General features: G+C 32.3%; 1 protein-coding gene across 1 annotated transcript; it reads right to left on the reverse strand.

Moving 5' to 3' along the window:
- Positions 1–12,698: 12,698 nt before the first annotated feature.
- Positions 12,699–17,862, reverse strand: LOC119834352. Its single transcript, XM_038358694.1, has 8 exons — positions 17,843–17,862; positions 17,194–17,446; positions 16,638–16,748; positions 16,025–16,443; positions 15,625–15,727; positions 15,035–15,130; positions 13,677–13,832; positions 12,699–12,761 (listed from the first exon to the last, which is right to left on the reverse strand). Exons 1-8 carry the CDS (start codon positions 17,860–17,862, stop codon positions 12,699–12,701), a joined length of 1,221 nt encoding a protein of 406 aa, XP_038214622.1.
- Positions 17,863–22,198: the final 4,336 nt, after the last annotated feature.

Genomic DNA, 22,198 nt, shown 5'->3' on the forward strand with positions numbered 1-22,198 from the left:
AGTTCTGTTGATAAGCGACAATCACCGCCTATGACCATTTGCAGCGATTGCCCTTAAAAGCGGGCAGAACATTAGCAACCGTAACGGTAAGGTGTGAGGAAAGGAGTGACCATGGGAATACAGTAATGGAAGAGGAAAGGTGAGGAAAAGGATACGGGCCCCCGGCTGCTCTATTCACCGAGGGAAACACAGAAGCATGTTACTATTTTACGTGGATCTTCTGTGGGGGTGAGGTACTCTCTAAATGCGAGCTTGCCCATATCTTGTCGAAGCGTGCTCGACTCAGAATGGAATATAAATAAAATAATAGGAAACAAAGCAACAAGAAAACATTTTTATATTGATTACTAGAAATTCAAAAAAAAAAATCGTTTATGGTTACAATTAAACGTAATTAACATATCTTCTATCATACTAATCCCATTATTATTCGGATATATAAATCCGAATATTATGTCAGGTATATGAAGTTTGTGCTCTTTAGACAATGTCTTAACAGTTTTGACTTTAGCGTTCAAATAGTGTATAGCGCCAATCATCAAATATTATACTTTGATAACGGTTCCTTCAGTCCAAGTTTGTCTTTGAATTTGACTTTATTACCAACCGCTTAAACAATTCACCTCTAACGATTTTTGCTTAATGAATTGACATAATCTTTACAGCAAAAAAAAAATCCTTAATTTTACACAATGAACGTAAAAGTTTTAGCCACATTGTGTAATACACCTTTTAGTTAATTGTTAAATTTACTCGGATTCTACCAGGAAAGTAGGTAAAGTCGTTTTCCCTAAATGTTCCGGTGGAAACTTTTTATCCCATTTTCACTTTGCTGCCAATTGACAAGTTTGAGCTTGATGCGAGTTTCACAAGAATTTTCGCATAATGTCCCATATTAGTTTGTCATTTCAAAATTTACACCATTTGTGTATTGGATGATAAGGCCACAAACCTATTAACAATATTTATTATATTCCAATTGTTTTCGTATACAAGAAATCTTTGAATTGCTAATCCCAACTAAATTGTTTTTGAAAGTGAATTTATTATGATTCCTATGTTTATATACACAACAACAAGAGCGTCATTTTCATCCTATACCTAATTATTTAGTTTAAAAAATCAATTCTGTAAGTTTAGTAAATTATTAAAATTGAGAACTAGTAATACATGTTACTGGAATTGTGTCCATTTGTATAACAACTCCCAATATCTCTTCTTGGGGTCTCCTACTATAACAAATACAATCAATGAGTTAAATAGATTCGTAACCTAAAGAATATAAAAAAAAATAGTTTGTTATAAATACAGCGGCGAACATATCACCACTTATTAATTGCCGTCATTATTTTATAGTATGTATTATTAATTGTCGCTACTACGGTCACTGCGTAGGTCTATGATACACGAGGAAATTAACATAGAAATGGAGTAAGCCGCGAAAGCTTAGTTCAAGCGTGAACAGTATCACTTGTAATTAACCGGTTCACGCTCGTCTAGGCATGCATAATTTTCACCTAGCTAAGAAATTAGATAATATTTTGCCACCGTCGTACTCGTGTAAGGGTACATTGCTTGTACTTTTTTTGTGTCTTATGGCCGGCAGCTTTAATTACGTATTTAATACCTGAATAATACGTATGTTATTAAAAGATATAAAAGGAATGAAAATGGTTAGTATTCAGAACAAAATTAAATTATTACATACTAGCTGCGCCGTGCGGTTTCACCCGCGTAAATCTGTAACCCGTAGGAATATCGGGATAAAAAGCCTATGAGTTATTTCAGTTGTCCAGCTATCTAAGTACTAAATTTCATTGCAATCGGTTCAGTAGTTTCGCGTGAAAGAGTTACAAACAGATACATACATACATCCATCCATGCTTACAAACTTTTGCGCTTATAACATTAGCAGGATTTTAGACATCTGATTTTAACATACTGGACATACTATCGTAGGACTTATGTTACGTCACACGACTCAAAGAATAATGTCACAGAAATAATAAATTAGAAACTATATCACCTTTACATCAAAGCTCGGGTTTAGTTTTCATCGCTTTGTACCCTGGTGTTCTTGAACCTTTGCGATTTTACATAATGTGGAGGACATGACATGAGCTTGCTCTCAAAGGAAACTTTGCCAGTTTAAATATAATATTACGTAGATGTTATTTAAATTCATTTTAGTTTTAATGAGAAAGTTTTTCGTTTTGCAAAAAAATACTTATTCAATTCAGCTTCAAAATATATTATGACATACATCATTGTCATAAACATTATTATGAAAAACAGTCCCACAAATTTTGCACAAATAACAAAAAACATAGTAACTGTAGGTAATTAATTATTTTCTCCGTAGACCTTTAACCAATGCAAAGAGTTCAACTTCCTCGTGTCTAGTTAATACATTGTACCGCAGTAAGTACCCACGGCACTTTTTGGACGTAATTTATTACGTAATGTAGAAAGAAACATTTCTATCGTGCGATAAATTCGTGTTTCGTACGCATTTTCTGTTCTTAGAAAGTACAATTTAAAGGTACCTTTTTAAGAAGAGAAAGCTTGTACCTATGGCCCCGGGGGGAAAGGGTAAATTCTAAAAGTATCCAGTATACCTTTCCCTTCTAATCTACCTACTTACGTAATAGAATATTAAAAATTTTGCAATAATATATGCAATTTTTTGATAACGAAATTTATCGGGTATGAAATTTTTTGAAATCCTTTTTCAAGGGGGGTGGAGTCAGTCGCTTCGATGGGAACCAGTTACCACGCTGGTCAAGAGTGGTATCACTCCGGTGATTCGGAACGTCTGCAAAAGCGAAACAATGAGAAATGATATATAAATTATCATTCACTTTGAGGTTTATGAAGAAAAAATTTAGTTATGCTTTTTTAACGAAAAGAGAGTCATAGAGAAAAATTCAGTATGACTATATCTTTGCAGTGAAAACTAATCAAATTTTCATATTATGTTGTGGTTAAAGTGTTCTCGCTGGTAGAATGAATAATTGAGTTTAAGTTGGAGTTTGCGTTATATTAAATAGACTTTACCATGTGTCATTAAAACAAATGACTCGACTATAAAGTTGGGTTTGATAAGCCTGTAACGAAAGGGTGTAAAAAGTTTGGGTTCATTGGTATAATATTATTTTATCAATCGCTTTATGTATTAAGGGTATGTTGTGTTAATGTATTTAAGAGTTTTACGATATATGATAAATATATAATGTCCTCCAACATGAGTTATGAGCCTCCATATGGCAATATACGGTGAGTGGGGGAGCCGGAGGCTCATTTCCTTTTCCTCACCCTTCCCAGTTCATTCCATTCCTTCCTTTTAGTAATCAATTATTTCCCTATCCCTTACCCCATAAAAGCGAGAAGCGCATTCGCAGAGATCTGCACCTCTGCGAATATTCATGGGCGGTGGTGATCGCTTACCATCAGGCGAACATCAGTTGCCCGCTATGACATAAACAAAAATTAAGATTAATAATATAAAATAAACCCAAGCTCGAACTCACACATTTATTTATTCAATTAGACTTAGAATTAGATTTTTAATGTTTACCACCGATTCGGAAAGCAGTTCCTAAAGAGAAGAGCCGGCAAGAAACTCTGTAGTCGCTCTTTAATAAAAGGTACTATAATATCCTAAATTTGAATGATTAAAGGCATATGCTGTTTACAGAGTTATTTCCACAATTCGAATTAAGCCCAGTAAATATGAATAACAGATTGAAATAGATTATAAAGGTCTCAGAGGGCGCAGATGAATAGTAGGCATATTCGCAGGTTCATTACAACTTGAGCTGAATAAGCGCTAATGTCATGACCACAATTTAAGCAGCGAGTTCTCACGCCTAAAGTGGTTTCCTCAGCATGAACAAATACTCTCAACGGCGGCTGAAGAGCGATTTATTTAAATAAACGAAACCCTTTTGAGTGGAGTTGTGAAGCGGTTTAACCTTTGGTTTTTTTTTCAGGTTGCTGTTGTGTAGATATTTTATCTTATAATGGCTGTGTGATTTATTTATCAATGTGATTGTGTCCTATGTTTATAATCAATGGTTGTATTTGTGTATGTAATTTTTGTTTAAGGTACTTAATGTTAATGTTTATAAACATTTTTTACCCTACTGGTAACATTAATAACAAGCAAATATATATAAATCCCCTTTTTAACTATAAGTAAATTAAAACTGCTCATACTACTTTTTCAAAGATATTGCACAACTTGTCAGTACATTGCAGTAATGTACTGACTTCAAAAAAGGAAAAAAAATGACAGTCCGGATGTTCTCTTCACAGTTTCCGTTCCCGTGGAATTTTCGGGATAATAACTAGTCTATCCTTTCTCAGAGATCAAACTATCTCGATTCAGCAGATAAGGAGTGAAGAGGGGCAGTCAGACAGAGTTACTTTCCTACTATAATATTTGTAGTGATCTTTTTACCTATTTGTCCCCGACGTTCTGGGAACGAATGAATTAATCGCTCTGGCTACAAAAACGGAGTTATCATTTACTCGCATCTATGAAACCGCGACGATGTCTACCCAAATAAATTTAACGGACTGTCATAAGCATATCAACTTCCCGCAATAAAATTTATCTCGGGTTTATGGTTGAACATAATCATGGCATACTCGCAGTGACATTGTCGAATTGTTCAAACAAAGGAGTATTAAAAATGAATATAAAGTAAGGTCGTGTTAACCTATACGCTCTACAAAGTTACAAGGGGCAACACTTGAATGAGTTCGCTTTATAACCCATAACTTGTCTCGATACTCGAGTATCATATCCCCCGTCGTTTTCGTGAAACTACTTCTTTGATCATATGAGTTACAGCATTGTCAATTATTTCCCTTGATCTTGACTGCAGCACATTTTGATACTTGCTCAATCTATTCTTATAGTGCGCACTAACGCCCGAAATAAATAATGTTCTTCCATCTAGGATTATCAATATTTTATTATATTACTATACTTTCAAATTGATTTACTTGAGAAAGAGGTATCAATATATTAACATCGGTCATTAGTTCAAAGCTGGTAAAAAATTGCTAAATAAAGATTTTTATACCGAAAATTTACAATAAATAAACCTTACAATCTTATAAATAAAATCTATTAATAGTAGAGGAGACCGTGTGAGGTTCTCATCTGGTTATCAGATGGCTAGAGGTCGACCTTATATAGGCTTAGAATATGAGTAATAATAATGTCATAATCATACATTTTCATAATCGTTTTTAGCGTATAATATATATAAATTATTTTTTAACTTTCATAAATCTTCTAGTTAACTAATATACTGGCTTTTAATATGACTTCTTGTTTTAGATATAAGATTTCGTTCAAAATTCTTTTAAACTAAGCGACACTTTCCTTTTAGAACTTTATGGACCACTCTAAAGTTAGCAAGCTCTGCGAACGATTCCAGGCCACTCTGGGGTATACTGTGGTCAACGGATTTAATAGCAGAATTTAATTTTTAGTTTTTTAGCATTGGTATGCTTTATAAATGTGATTTTTTTAAAGTATAGAAAAAGTCCTGTTTTGTAATTTTTTAAATATTTCTCATAGCTGAATTATAAAAATATCAGTCAGATTATTTATTTGTTTTGATTATGACAATGGATTATGATTTATAGGGTTCTGTACCCTTGGGGGTAAATCGGGACCGTATTACTGAGACATCACTGTCTCCGGTGTCACGGTGAAGCCATTAACAAAGAGAAGAAGAAGACATCACTGTCCGTGTGTCTGTCTGTCAGCAGTCTGTATTTCGTGAATTGTGAGAGACAGTTGAAATTTTCTGAGATCAAGGTCAAACAACGGTTGGCACGGTCATAAATTGGATGTGTTACAATTTTTTTTGCAGCAGCTCTTTACCTTTCCAGAACCCCTTGTCCGAGCTTTAAATGCGACTGTTAAGAAAAACTACCTTAAAAACCACCGGGCAATAAGCATAAAAAATTAAGACGTAAAATTAATATGATTTCAAAAGAGCAACTCCAGAGTTTCTTGTCGGTTATTCTCTGTAGAGACTGCTCTCTGAATTGAAGGCAAATCTTTTTTTATAAAAAAATAAGATACAAAAACGTTTGAATTTGAGTTTGTAAGTGAACATATTACAATAAAAAATTAAACTTCTTAAAAATAATATTCCCAAGACTCGATACATATTTCCTACCTACTGAATATTTTTAAACATCACCCGAAAACTTTGTCCTTAATACTTAACATGTAAAAGTCTTGTTCGGATTTAGAATAACGAATTCTCTCCGAACTTTTTCCTCCAACAAATCGGGTGTCCTTCATACAACCGTCAAGAGAATAATATCCCAATACTCAAGGAAAAGATTTCAGAACTCCCAACATTGTTTTCAAAGTATAAAATACGTAGCTAATTGGTCCATCTGAGGCACTGGTCACGTCAGTTGGTGAACGATTTCCAGATAAATTCGGAGTCGCAATGCATTAGCATAAGTAGGCATAAATCATTGTTAGTGCGGCCCGTCCGTTTAACTTGTGAGCCTCAAGATAATATATAAGACATAAAAATGGCATGGTTTATCTATTTTTGTATTTACCTGTGTATATTTATTATTCAGGTATGCGCGTAAAATTCGTTTTTCTATTATCCGTTTCCTTGAACTCAAGAAACGTTAGATAATTCGTTTATGCAGAAAACTTGAGAATGGCTTGATAAAATCGATTTGTTTTGACATTTTTAAATGTTTTTATTTAGGCTAGAGATTAAAAAACGGTACTAAGCGTATCACGGTTGGCGGGCCGGTAGTAAAACATAAGATTCATTTGTTGATTTAAAAACTAACATTAAGAGGAAAGATTTTTATGAAAGTATGTATCAAATGTTTTCACACGAAAACTGCTGGATCGATTTAAACTTTAAAGTTCAAAATTTTAAAATGAAACGTTAGTGTTTTTCAAAATATAATATGTTCATGGATTAGTTATCCTTAACATGATTTAGCAATGTTTCTTTCATATATCAGAGTCTTTAAATTCACATAAAGTATCTATTATGATAATATTCTATTCTTGCATTACACCTCTTACCCTAAAACCGTGGTGAAACTATATATAAATATACAAGATACATATAGATATATAATAAAAATAATATCAATATATACTTATTTGCAATATTTTGAGCAGTTTATCTTCTTACTTTGGATAAAACTTTTTAATAGTAATAGTTCTCGATGGAAGCATAAATAAACAATAAAACATTAGCGCAATAAATAATTATACAATTTTAAATACAGCTTTCGTAATATTTACGAAACTTTAAAACTTCAGATCGCGTGTCATTAGCTGCTTCCACGCCATTAACATCGACTTTCCATATTATCGTTTTACTTCTATAGATAAAACAACTTTAATACAACATTGATCTTAAAAACAAAAACACGCAAAGCAATAAAGTAATGCAAAGCCTTTGAATTGAAATAAGTAAATAGTAATAGTTTAATTAGATGCTGACCAAATTAGTGAGTGGTTGTTGTATTAGGAAAGTATTACTATACTAAACTGAGAATAAATATTGGTATCTTTATATAATTAGCTAGGTCAATTCATATATTTCAGCTTACACAGCTGGTTCAACAGGCGAGGCTTTCGGTTGAAAAAACACATCCAATTTGAGAAGTCCTGAGCGATAATCATCATCAGCCCACATATGTTCCCACTGCTGGGACACAGGTCTTCTATGACGGTTTAGGCCATAATCTACAGCGCTGGCCAAGTGCGGGTTGGCAGATGTCACATGTCGTCGAATTTTTGATTCTCAGACATGGCGGTTTCCTTACGGTGTTTTCCTTCATCGTTTCGAGCAGAGGTGATGTTATCCATTATGTGAAGATAAATAGAAAAATCAATTTATTTCCTGCGCGCTCGCCCGGTCTCGAACCCCGACTTATCGATTTTGAAGTTCGAGGTCCTCACCACTGAGCCACCACTGCACACGTAGCGATAAAGACGTGATTAAATTAAAAATATAACTTTGTACATTAGTAATTTATACAAGTTCGGGCAAGTAACTATTTATCAAACAATGGTACGACTATCATCGACAATTTTCTAGTACATTTAAAATAGTATATCTTTTCCTTCAATATGATAAAAAAACTAATAATTAGATAATTTGTTAAATGTAAACAACCTACCATAATGATCATTCTTTGTTTGTTGTTAAATACAATGAGTGGGCACTTTTACATTAGTACACACATTTGTGTTACTTCATTACTTAATACTAAATACAGAAATTAATTACAAAATAATAAACAGCTAGTCAAACAAACTCTTTGGATTTCGATATTAATAAATAAAGTCAGATGAGCTAATTCAGTCCTTGAATAACCATTGACTATAATTGAATAGTTAATATGTGATAATAGAGTCTGTTCATAATAATTGTAACACTGTACCTGAAATATATTGTTTTTCTTAACTCGTACTGCATAAATGCAAATTGATTCTTCTCATTCTCTTGTGAATTTTCTTCGGCTATATAAGCGAAGCTACAGAAAGCTAGTAAGTTATATCTAAACCAACCTTGTTAAAAATCTACTCCTCCTATCTACTTATCCAGCCATCCTGCGAGCTTTAAAATTTGTAACACTATAAAAACAGACTATAATTTGGCACTTTGGCACTTAATCCACTTAATCCAGCTGTTTTACAATATTCATTTTCAGGGGGACGTCAACTGACTACTTTTTATTTTTATGTAGGTATAAGACATGACAAGACAAATACAAGACTATCATAGAAATAGGCGAGAGCCCTTAGACGTCTTTGATCTATTACAAATTAACTACCCTCCAAATCTACCAAATTTCAAGTTTGTAGAATAAGAAGAATAACTTAACTTTAATAAAAATTTAAGACACCGTTAACGTTGCATTTAAAATCTTGTGCTTTTATAGATTTAGCAATGAGTAAGTGAGGTTATATATTTTGGTGCTTTTGTATAAATATTTCATATTATTAATTCTGTGTTAGAAATCTTTTCAGACACAATTTTTTTAATGCGTCAATTGGTCATCCGTCGAGCGACTTTATTCGAGACATTTCTGGACTGAAATGTTTGTGTGCCTTCGAACCGAATCCCCAAAACGTAATAACCAGAAATTAACATTTCGCAGACTTCGGTCGTTAATGTTAAGTTTCATTTTGACCTTGAAACACAGTCACTGTTCTTGAAACATTCGCGAGTAGGGTCTGAAGGACCCAAACAAGATTTATGTATTTTAATACGCATTCTTAAAATTAATGGCCATTTTTCATACTAAGCTGAATAGAATTAATCATACTGAGCCAACGTGAATCGTTTTATTAAAGGAAAGTATAGATTTAATAGCAAAAATAATAAAAACTTGTATTATGATCTAAGACGAAGAAGAAGTGGTTATGCGAACGTAACTACCTTGAATACATTCACGCGTTGTTTGTTGATTTTTTTTCTTGAATATAATATATTAGGCGACCTTGTATGTCTACAGTGCCATCTCTTGAAGTTTACCAGATAACGATTCATTAAAATAATCGTAACAGTAAAGATGGTGTATAATATGTCGAAATTAAACTATATGATTATAATAAACTGCGTTTTAAACTGATGACTTTGGGTGTAAAAGGCTAAATCATACAATTTTGTATAAAGTAATGTAGGAATATAAAAATAATATTAATGTTTAGTTATGGGAATATGTACAGGGTATACAATTGCAAATAAATCCTAATTCTTTTCAACTATACATAAGAATACAAGCCTAAATTATTTTAAGAGGATCGAACCAGGTTTTCCATTATTATAGTACCGATAGGAAGGAACCATAAAGTACAACACACATTAAACACAACGTAATCTCGGCTTACAACCATAAATCCGCAATCCCGATCTCATAATTTGTAACACGCTGACATGGCATTGCATCGACTTAATTAGATGCCATTACAATAGCTCAGAAACGGTATCGTAGATTATCCCCAATTCAATAATCGCCGTCAGTAGTTAACCCATTTAGATCTTTATCTCGCAACATGGCGGGTTAAGCTGCTTAATTTATTGACCGTATAATCATATGCATAATGCGCTTCTTGTTTATATTGTATAATAATAAGATAATAACTTCATTTACATATAATATGTTGAATATGATATTTACTTTGAGCCGCTCGTGACTGATTTACTAATGGAGTTTTAAGACCAATTTCCTTGTCAAAACCTCGGCCGTTTGATACGCATATTCAGTTATATTCTATCGAATAGAAACAGTAAGTGACATATTAATACATTTTTTATTGAATGGATCGATTTAGGCCGAAGTTTCACTGTTATTCGTATGTATTTATTTATGTATTTAGGTAAAAGAAACTGGTCTCTTCATCCATACGAGTATATCTTACTTCATAAACAATTAAATAACTACAATTTGCATGTTTATCAATTTTTTATTTTGCCGTCTTTCGAATTTTAGAAACTAAAAAAATATGTTTTTAAATCATTAATTATTAAATAACTAAAAAATACTGCTTCTTATTATACCAGTCTTATTTCTTTCGCTTTCGGACCATAACAGCAACATCTAAATATAATTTACTCTTATTAATAGCTGATTAGCTATTGGTGATTACTCACATCAACATCAGTTTTCACGTGGTAAGTTTCACGTTTATTCGCGTGGTATTTAAACAGTTCCATTTGTTTGTTCTTGAATCGATCCGCGTCAGGATTTGCTTCCCACGTGTTTGATTCCCTGCGCTTAGACTCGACATATTGTATTCCACTGTTTGTAATTGCTGTTTACTATAATTATCAGCTTCGCTATTGGTATTATCTGTCCAGTATCAATAACCAAGCTGCAAGCGTGGATGAACCAAATGTTCCTCCATGCTTAGCATTACCACCTGTTATATCGCATGATAGATCACGTTTGTCTTTAAGCTGAATGAAAGATCGGTATGTTCTTTATTTTAATACTGTTTCCTGAAAAAACATATTAATGGTATGGCATTACAACCATTAACAAATTACACATAACTTTCTGATAAAAAAATTATGAGAAAATAAATGTTCTGCTATTCATTTTAAATGTGTTTGTACATAATTCTCAGCAGAAAGAAATTTTTCAAACAAATAGTACGTTAAGGTATTTTAAATTATTCAGTGCGTCGTAAAATAACGCAAGCAAAAGCCGAAATGGTTAATAATACACTGTTAAACAAAATGACTTTTGTTCAAAACTTTTGTCTTGATAAAAAGCATGAAATTGCAAATCTAACTCTTATACAATAGGAAGATTTAAATTCACTGACCTCGCTGTATAATGTCCGTTTAAAAATTTAAATACATTCATAACATTTCCCTTTATCCTTTGTTATTGTTAAATACCATTCACTAGGTTTTTAGTGCTTAAAATACTCACTGTATTCTAGCAATTCATTCTCAATGTGTATAGCAATTTAAGAGAAGAATAGAGCGAAAAAGCGGTGAAAATAAGTTACACGAATTTTTAAACATATTTTCTATTCATATTTTATCGTGACGCCAAGACAGTTTTAATGGAGAAATGGAAAAAATGTGTATCTTGTTGGATTTACTGAAGAATAAAATTTAACTGAAAAGATAACTATATAATAATAAAAATAATAAACAGATTACGTGAATAAATCGATGTATATCTTTACTTTAATAATATAACGTATCAATCAATATCGATATTTATAATATTTATGTATTATAATAATCATTATTGATTGCGATCTACTTTGTGGATTTTAATAAGGATATCAAAAGAAAAGGTTTGACTAGTAGAATACTGTGACAAAATGGCCGCCAAGAAAAAATGTTGTAAAAATGTTGTAATGGTGGTATGTTAAAATCATATTTTTGTGATTTTGTTTTAATTAATTCATATTAATAAACTTCATATCAATTTATGTCTCCATTTGTGTAGAGTCAATCAAACCCAAATATCTCCTTATTAGCCTTAAATAACCCCACTTTAATGATACAGTTACTAGAAAATATTCTGTTAAATTCCAGACATATTACAAAATCTTCATACAAAATGCATCACAAGACTCTGCAGTTTTTATTCTCATACATTTAAAATTCCTTGTGAGATATGGTCCGTTTTTCACTAATTTATGTCGCTTAAAATTTTTACGATGGGTTAATATTTTATATGCTAGTTCATAACGAGAATTTTATTTAGTTAAAGCAACAGTGTAAGGTTTAAAACGTATTAGATATGTTTTTGTCTATTTAAATTTTGTATGTTTATGAAGTTGTAATTATTATAGCAGTTTAAAGGGTAAGGAATACAAAACTAAACCGTGGTAGACTTTTATTTTCCAATCACGTTTGTCACGAAAAGCTATAGCTTACTATAGCTAGTTATATTATATTCCCATACTTTTTATCAACATTCGTAGCAAGTCATACAACGAAGAACACAATGTTTACTTCACTTTATCCATTTTTTATAACGTAAACAATATACGCATGATGTATAATCAAAGAATGTTATATTAATTTCACTATTTATATTGTAGCATCTAAAGAAATTATGCGTACATTGTAATAAATGAGGAATTCTCCCAAAAAAAATGTTTAAAATGTTAATTTAATTAAGTGCTCGAAGCTGTTTTACGATTTCCCAGCCATGCTCGACTCCAACATAACGTAATATGAGAATGTAGTTTTTATTATCTGCAACAAAGTAGCAGTCAGGGTAGTCCAAATTAATTAAACATGTGAAATTTTACAAGCACTTTTTATACCACATTGTTAACGTTCACTACGTTAAAAGTGTCGTACGAAAACTCGCTTCAACATACATTACTTGAAAAGCGTTCACATTCTCACACGTCACACACATCTTCCAGATGCGTATTATTTATATATAGATCACTAGACGCTCGTCCCAGCTTTGCCTGGATATCAAGGTTTCTGTTTTATCCCAAGGGAGCATTTATTCGAGATAAAAAGTATCCCATCCCCCAAGTCAGCTCATACCCTGCCTGTATACCAAATTTCATCAAAATCCGTTCAATAGTTTGAGCGTGTCTTAATATAGCTAAATATAAATATATATAGATCAAAGTTGACCGACTGACTGGACGGATCGGGCTGAAATTTCGCCTGCATATTTTTTTTTTTTTTTATGTCATAGCGGGCAGCTGAGCTGGTGGTTCGCCTGATGGTAAGCGATCACCACCGCCCATAAACATTCGCAAAGGTAGTACCTCTGTGAATACACTGCCCGCCTTTATGGGGTAAGGGAAAAGGAAAGGATTAACGACTGGAATGAAGGAATGGACTAGGACGGGTGAGGAAAAGGAAACGGGACTCCGGCTCCCCCACTCACCGTACGAAACACAGTGGCATGCCACTATTTCACGCCGGTTTTCTGTGGGGGTGTGGTACTTCCCCGGTGCGAGCTGACCCAATTCGTGCTGAAGCGTGCTCGACTTCCACAAATATATGATGTCTGCTAAGAGAGGGTTTTGATAAATTCTACCCCCAAGTGGATAAAATAGGGGATGAAAGTTTGTACCATGAAAATTTAATAAGACAGCGCGGGTAAAGCCATATAAAATACATTGCTAAAATCTGTAAAATTACCGATATCATAGGTCTGACTCCAGCTCTAAGTCCACCCATAGCGACAAACTCTATCACAGGTTGAACTCTTTGTAGGAGAAGTATGAACGTTTTTTGATTCGATACAGACATATATTCCCAAGGCATGCTGTAAACCACATCGGCAAGATCTTCAGTCTGAAATATGTTCATTATTTCATGAAGAAAGAACTAATAGAAATTAATTTTGTAATGCAATCAAAATAATATAATAACGAATGCATAATTATATTCAATTATACAAACGATACACAAGAAACGAAACGATAACGTTACTGTTATTATGAATGTGGGATATACTCGCATCTTTATTAAAACTAATCAATATAAGAACACTTTAAGTCTGTTTTGGACACGTATTTTTATTTCGTTAAATATCAAAAAGTCACTTTTGGAGTGATTGAAATGTATTTAAAAAATGGTTGCCTGTAAAGTCGGTTTTACGGGCGAAGATTTTACGTGACAACGTCTTTTTCTCGGTAGAATATTTATGGATATGAATATTATTAAATTGCACAATAGGAACAAGGAATTGAATGAAAATAAGAATTGCACAAATTTTAACTATAGAAAATATATTTTGTTTACTAAAAAGACAGAGACAGAGACACAAGCACGCGCCGATTCAATGCGCCTAATTCTCTAGTGCTGCGCGCGCGGCGGACCGATCATAGTTCGGTGACTCATCGTAACGTTACCGGGCGTTACACTTTTTCATGAGTGACTCCGAGCCGCAACCTAATTTAAGACGTTGTCACGTCAAAAAATGCAAAATTCGTAATGTAACTCGCGAGTTTGTAAGCCGTTGAATAGTTCGTAACATTAACTTGTAATTTTTACAGTTAGTCAAACTTTAATCCAAAAATATCTGTAGTTTTTAAATAAACCTTATATCAAATACCAATTTCACAATTTAACGGTTTCACATCAATAGATATTCAACGAAAAAAATGTATTAAAGTATAACTGTGTATAAAATTTTAACGTGATATATATATATTGCAGATAAGATGAAAGTTGTGCATAATAAAATGTGCTTTGTAAACTCCCTTTGAATTCATCCATCAATACGATATTTAAAGGCGATATTACTTATAAAGTATTCTAGGAGCCGTGGCAAAGGTGATTTAAAAAGCTCCGTACAATCGACTGAAAAGAAACGAAATCTACAAGAGAAATTCTTGAATCGTGCAGTGATATAGAAGTGACATTCTAAGAATTATTTTAAAAGTATAAGTGTGTGATTTGAATGAAAAATCTCATTTCTTTAGGTCGCGAAGTAAATGAAATTAATATCTAACAAAGACTTTTTGATTGTGTTCTTGAATGTAGAACTATACCTGTCTCCTCATTTCTTCAAGTACAAAAGACATCATAATCAAATTTCCGATGTACACAGTAACCATTACCATGTATAGAATAATGTTTTGTTTTCCCTACAAAAGACACATTTATCTACTATAATATGTTCTGAGAATAAGCTTTTTTTATATTTACTAAATTTATTTTCTCCGACTCTACAGGCTCAATTTAGATTTACAAAGTATGAGATGAGTCTGTTTTCAATAACGTTTTGTTATGTGCATTAATAAATACATGTTTGTTAAAACATTAATAAGCTCTTTTAATTACTGTAGTAAGTGGAATCAAAAGAAATTTCCTTAGGAATCAATCAATGCGATAAAAAGTAGCCTACATATCTCTAGCCTCACCTACTTCTGGACCTAAACATAACATTACGTAAGCTCTCAGATGTGACTGATGAAAAAAATTATGAAAAGAAATCGTAATTATAAATTTATTTAAGATAGTAAAGACTGTATACGTTATTTATGCGATGACTTAAATTCCCAAAAATTATGAAACAATATTGCAGATAGATTCGATTAGTAGTCAAATCACAATTGATATTAATATGAATATACATTACCCCATACATTATCTGATACATAATGAGACTATCACCAACTAAATTATGTAAATAGTTTGTAGTCACATTTATTCCAAACGCAGATTGTACATTGTTAAATATTCTGAAAAGAGAACAAAGAATATTCAATGTATTTAAGTTTCTTTTGCTTTTCCAATTCATAGTACTAAATTCTAAGAATAAGGGGATCCGCCTTCATATCCACTATAATTTATCTTGGATAATAGACCCATGAGTCATTTTTATTGGCTAATATATGATAAATTTTAATTAAAATAAATTGCCTATTAAAATGAAACAAACATACGATCACTAAAATGATTCCACATCCTAGAAAACTAAAATAAAATACGTTTTTTCTCTTCGTACAACACACCAACAAACATAAAAATGACATTACCGTGTGATAAAAGCGTGATGTTTTATAACCGCTACGAGTTTATCCTTAGTTTCTCTATCACTTAAACCTTCATTGAACTCTGTTTCGAGTTTGTGTTTCAAGACTTGGATGTGACCGATCAAATGGAACATGAACGTGTAGTTAATAATGTGAAATATCATCATGACAGTAACACCGCAGGCGTCAACGTAAATATTAATGCTGTGGACGCAGAGCCAATTCCTGTAATTGAAACCGTAGTCGAAAGGAAACCACATGTACACACATGTCTGCAGTCTCATGGTGCGATTTTGTATGAGTTCCTTGTTATTTATGTTATTGACGATGGGGATCCATATCCAGGCGGCCCAGTTCATGGAGAAAAAGAACATAAGATAGTACGCGGTCCAGCGTGTCACGCGTTCTACTTCTATCACTTTCTGGAATCATGGACTGTTATTAATATGGAGGTGTTCAGTTATTTTCGATTTATTAGTATGTATTGACAATAGCTTAATTCTAAAATATACGTAATATTATTATAGGTATTTACAGTATACATAAATATGTTGTTTCTTATAAAAACATATGTAAACATAAATAAATGTAAAGATAGCAATGGAAAATAGGACACCTTTTTGATAAATTCGTCATTATTTTTATATTCATTGATCAGATGGATTTTGGACATAAATTCCTTCATGATCGTTTTATAAGATGGTAATCTTGCCGAATACACGTTGACCTGAAGTAAAAATACATAGATAAAATTAACGAAATGACGTTTTCACCGCATAAGCAAAATTATTTATATATGGGTATCTTCCACGAAGTTAGAAGAGATATTATTAATATTTTTCATTATACAATCGCGTGTCACTAGCTTCTTACGTTATAAACGCGAAGAAACGAAGATGCGAAGATGCGAAGATTCGTATAAGAACCGTCATAATGTTATGTTTTTTACTCTGTCACGCAAGAACAGCTATTTGGATTTGTTTGAAATTTGGTACAGGGATAGATTAGCTTAAAGATTTATTGATTGAATTTGATTAAGATTCTAAATAAGCGTATTGACTACCTTCTATCCGGCTAGTTCCAGCTAGTTTCAGCTAGTTCTAAAACCAAACAAAAACAACCCAATGTTTATAGTGATCTGGTAACGAAATTTGTTTTTAAATCAAACTCACATTCGCCAAACATGCCACGGGGACAATCGACAATATGATGCCAAGAGTATCAAATGTAAGATCATTAAAATTAACGTACAGATACATCAGTTGCGTAAATAATAACGCAGGAGAAAATGTCAGTACAATATAATTATGGAACACAAAGAACTTGTTTGGTCCACTGTACCCCCACCAGGTTTTGTCCCCTAGGGCTAAGTAATGCATAACTGTAGCGAGAATTTTGTAGAATCGCTGCTTGCGGGGCACTTGCCTGAAATAAAAGTGTAAAAGCATTATCTGATATACCAGACAACACTACAGAAAGGAGCGTCCGTATCGTATCATTATTTATATTAGTGTAAACCTCCAGGTCTATGGTTTTTTAACCGATTGATATGATTATTTTTATATTCAACAGGGATTCTTTTTCCAATAGAAGGGATTTTAGAATTTGAAGTAGTCCTTCCCATCCTAAAAATTCCTCTTTGAACACTAAAGTGATGATAAATCATAAATGCGCTTTAGGAATAATTTATAATTTTGTTTCCATTTAAAAAAAGTAATAAACAAAATATCTGGTGTTAAAAGGTACACATTCAATTTGTCTTAAATCCTAACGTAATTATATATTTTAAAAATATTAAAGATAAATCGACACTCTTCTTACAAATAATATTCTTCCGCCATGACGTCCAATAGGTTAAAAGCAACAGTTATAACAGAACCGTAACATTCTAAAGTATCCATTACTCTTTACGATAACTTTTACTGCGGTATTCAAAAATTGCGGGCTCATCAGGGATCGAAACAAACGGGTGTGTAGAGCAAAATAACAATAGAGACGAAACTTATATCTTAGTGTTTTAGGTACCTGATGTGAAAATATTTTTATATTAGGATTTTTTTTCACCCAAACATCATTATCAATTAGGATCTCAAGTGCTAACATTACAAATTATTATATTTTAAATTATTTTCTAGAAGGTTACTGAAGTCCCTCAGAGGAAGTACCAATCCCAATTCTAAAATGGGACTACATCACTACATTTCCTTATCAAACACAAACGGAAGGATGGAAGGATGGAAGAATCGAGTAACAAATCTAAAACAAAAATCAGTTAAATTGGGAACTTCCTTTGTTTTCGGGACGTCGGTTGGAAAACAAAAAAAAAAGCAAACTGTGCTGATAAATATTTTAACTTTAAATATAACTAATAGTTATGACACGTTTATCGCTAAAACCTTAGTTACGCATTAACTTATTCATTCATACTTTACTACGTGAAGATTATACAGCATAGTTGGAGTTTTTACAGTATTCTTTATATGCAAATGAAAATGAGATTTTAGTACAAACTAATATATCAGGGCTCAAAGTTTAAACGATCTAGACATCATTATATCTATGTAGTGGAATTCGCATATACTCGTACTGGCTATAACGCATCTGTACCTTTAAGCATTCGCTGCCGTCTGTAATCTGTTATCTTTTATTCATAAAAAATACATTTCACTCCATCCTAGTTCTTATATTGGTGCCTCTGTAAGATCATAAAACATACAATTTCATTTTTACCAGTATCCTGTGTCACTTAGTGTTAAGAAATACGTGACATGAAAACGGAATAAAAACACTTTAGATAAAATCTGTGTACACATGTTCTTATGAGCTCTTGAATTAGAACTCCAGCATAATAAAAAATATCTGAAGTGGGCGTGGGTATGAAAGTCTGAGCAAAATATACAGGCTCATAAAGAATATCGATCAGTGAAACGAGTGTAAAATCCATCAGCCGCATAATCTAAAAGGATACACATAACACACATTTGATAACACACATGATTTTAGTCTTTACACCTATTAATTTGCATTCTATATCAGCGCTTATAGTGTTAGGTGCATTATATTATGTCTATGTGATGGAATAACTTTCTTTGAATTAAATATGTGAAAATTAAAAAAAATACATTTTTTTTTATCGTAAGACGGATTTCGAACCCGCGTCCTAGGCCTTATATCAGGTAATGAATTTCTTCTGCGTTTTCAGTCTTTAGTAGCGTAAAGCGTCGTAAGCTTATAATATAAGAGTATAACATAACCTCCTTTCTAAATTCTATGAATTTAAAGAAAAATAAATATACATATCTCATGAATCACTTATGTTTAAAACATTACAACAATCATAACACGGTACTTCTTAATTTTATTCGTATATACAGTGGAAACTTTCAATCAAATTAACATGATCACAAAGTCCAAGCAACTGGAATACAAATCTAGTTGATTACAGTATGCCTTTGTTTACTAATCAACTCTTGCTTAAATTAATAAGGACATTATGCTGGGAATAAGGTTTTATGGATGCATAACTCATTAGAGGAAATTAAAGACTATTCCAGTTAATAGTTTTATGTTTTATTGCACAAATCATCTAATCACTATTTTGTTATTTTATGGACATTATCGATACAACTGTGTCTGTGTTGATCTTTTTAATATAAATTGTGATGGCTCGAACAATAACAATAAACAAGCTCCGAAGTCTTTCCAGCTAGATTGAGATAATAGCTTTTCCAAGCTTTGTTCAGTTTGCTTTGTTCAGGCATCTGGTAGTTTTTTTTGAGAATTTTCTAAGAGTTTTTCTTTTTTGCTAAACATCTGCCAGTAGAACTCAATTACCGAACTAGGCTAGTCATCGTTGCAGCCTTTTAGGAGGTCTACTGTTGGACATAGGCCTCCCCCAAAGATTTGGGAAACCAGTAATGAAGAAGAAGTTTCATAGAACTCTCATGGTAGTGTAGAAAAAAAGTTATCCCGAGGGAAACGTGTATTAAGTAACACTTTGCGGCGCTCGGTCGCTAAAACTATAGATTTTACGAAAAACATCGAAATAATATTGGCAAATTTCTCGGCTTTATTTTGTCCATACATATTTTCCTAGTGATTCGGAAGAGAGATAAAGTCAAAAAACTGATTTACGATTCCATTTTTCTAACTGGAGTGAAAAGGAGGTGGAAAAATGGGAATTTAAAAGGAGCACATCGAAAATCTATAAAACACCCACACTTTTAATAACTTTCTGATAAATTTCCAGTTATGCTCATGCACTAAACGATTGGAGAATATATGCTGGATAAACCAGAAAGTGTCTAAAAATATATCAACTACTAGTTTCCACCCGCGGTTTAACCCGCGTGGAATTAGGACATTTAGGGAACATTTTATCGGGGTAAAAAGAATCCTATCATGCAAGTCAGCTCATACCCTGTCTGCATACCAAATTTAATCAAAATCTGTTAATCAGTTTCAGCGTGACGGACAAACAAACTTTCACATTTATGTTATTAGTGTAATTTGTATACATTCACCAGAAAAGGGTGAAATAGTACGTGATGAAGATGAAATATATCTCTCTTTTATACATGCCCTTAATTTAATGTAGGTTATATTTAAATATCTCCTTCAGTACTAACAGTAATCGTCAAAGCGACCTCCATAATTTACAAAACTAGCTAATATAAAATGCTCTTTATGTCATACTACAATTTGTGATTATCCCTCTAGTCAAGAATTAAGTCGGCAAGCAATTCGGGTACAACAACTGTAGTTTATTTCAGACATTGTGTTTGCGAGACTGCATGTCTATGACACTGACATCAGAAGGAGACCCGGGTATGTGACTATGTAAACGTTATTAGGGACTCGATGAGTAAAGGGGACTGACGAAGGTAGGTATGGATTATATTGTGTGAAAGATTTTGGTGCCATTTTTGTCTTCAGTTTATTACCAAGTGACCATTGCGTCTTGTATCGTATTGTTTATATTAAATGACTACAAAAAAATACAAATATAATACAATCTTGAGAAATCCTTTGTTGCAAAAAATAATTGAGATAGCATATTTCGCTTTTCCTTGATATGAAATAAGAATTTTTATTGTTGATATGGTTGTTATAGTGTGTATGTGTGAATGCGCCTTGAGTGTATAAAACGTAAATTTATTTTTATTAGTGTTTTAAGTACAAATAACGAGGAATGGAATAGTCACTGAAGTATAGGAAGGCAGTCTATAAATGTCCCCAACAAAAATTGTGGACTTATTGCCGATCCCTAAAGGGATTTGAAGTATGATTGCGAGATGGAAGGGGTAGGGTTACCATGTGTATTTATTAGTTTATAGCCATCTTATAGTATAAATTAAAAATATACAACAAATCGTAACTGTTTAATAAAATTAAAGTCTTCCTCAGCATACAGATAGAGTTACTACTATTTTTTTAAGTAGGTGTCTTCTACTTTTATTGCATAAATGAAGCTAGAAAGTATATTATATTTCTATGATGATCTTACATATATAATTACTTGAAAAAAAACAATTTTAAACTCCCATTCCCCCCCACCCCCACCCCCACTACTAGTTCTACAACGTCAATAAAATAATTTCTTGTGTTTGATTTTATGCATAGAAATTATCACAAAAATATCTTCCTTTATAAAATATACAAGTTTTTGTATAAGAATAAACAAATACTTGAATAAAATAAGCCATCAATGTTTATGTCAATAATATATGTACCTACCCTCTGTGAATGTTAAAATACTTGTGTTCCTTAATTATACAATTTTTTTAAGTTTGAGTGGGTTGAGATAAAGTTGTGCGTACATAAGAAAATTTAAGGGGCTTTTTAGAATTTAAAAATGTAATGAAATATTATTTAATCTACAGTATGTTATGTATATATTACAGCGCTTCAAATGAATTCTAATACTCCAAAGGTAGTAAAATGATTACATAGATATATTGATTTTATTCGTTTTGGTAATTTTGAATTTTTTGAAATTTTAGTGCTAGTTTAGTGTATAGATAATGTAATAGCGTGAACTGCTCTCTACAGTTTGATACCCACACTAGACACGGATAGCAATCGACGTTAAAGTCATATTTTATGTTTTTCTCTACTAATATTAAAAAGAGGAAAGATTTGATTTTTTGTTTGTTTGTTTGAAATTAATAGGCTCTG

Source organism: Zerene cesonia, chromosome 19 (genome assembly GCF_012273895.1).
Source record: "Zerene cesonia ecotype Mississippi chromosome 19, Zerene_cesonia_1.1, whole genome shotgun sequence".
NCBI lineage: Eukaryota > Metazoa > Arthropoda > Insecta > Lepidoptera > Pieridae > Zerene > Zerene cesonia.

Coding starts and splice junctions, on each gene's coding strand:
- LOC119834352 (XM_038358694.1), bottom strand. CDS start 17,862: ATGGCGGAAGAATATTATTT. Junction 16,749..17,193: donor CCGTGGCATGTTTGGCGAAT/GTGAGTTTGATT, acceptor TTTTTACTTCAG/GTCAACGTGTATTCGGCAAG. Junction 12,762..13,676: donor GAGTCAGACCTATGATATCG/GTAATTTTACAG, acceptor ACTTTGTTGCAG/ATAATAAAAACTACATTCTC.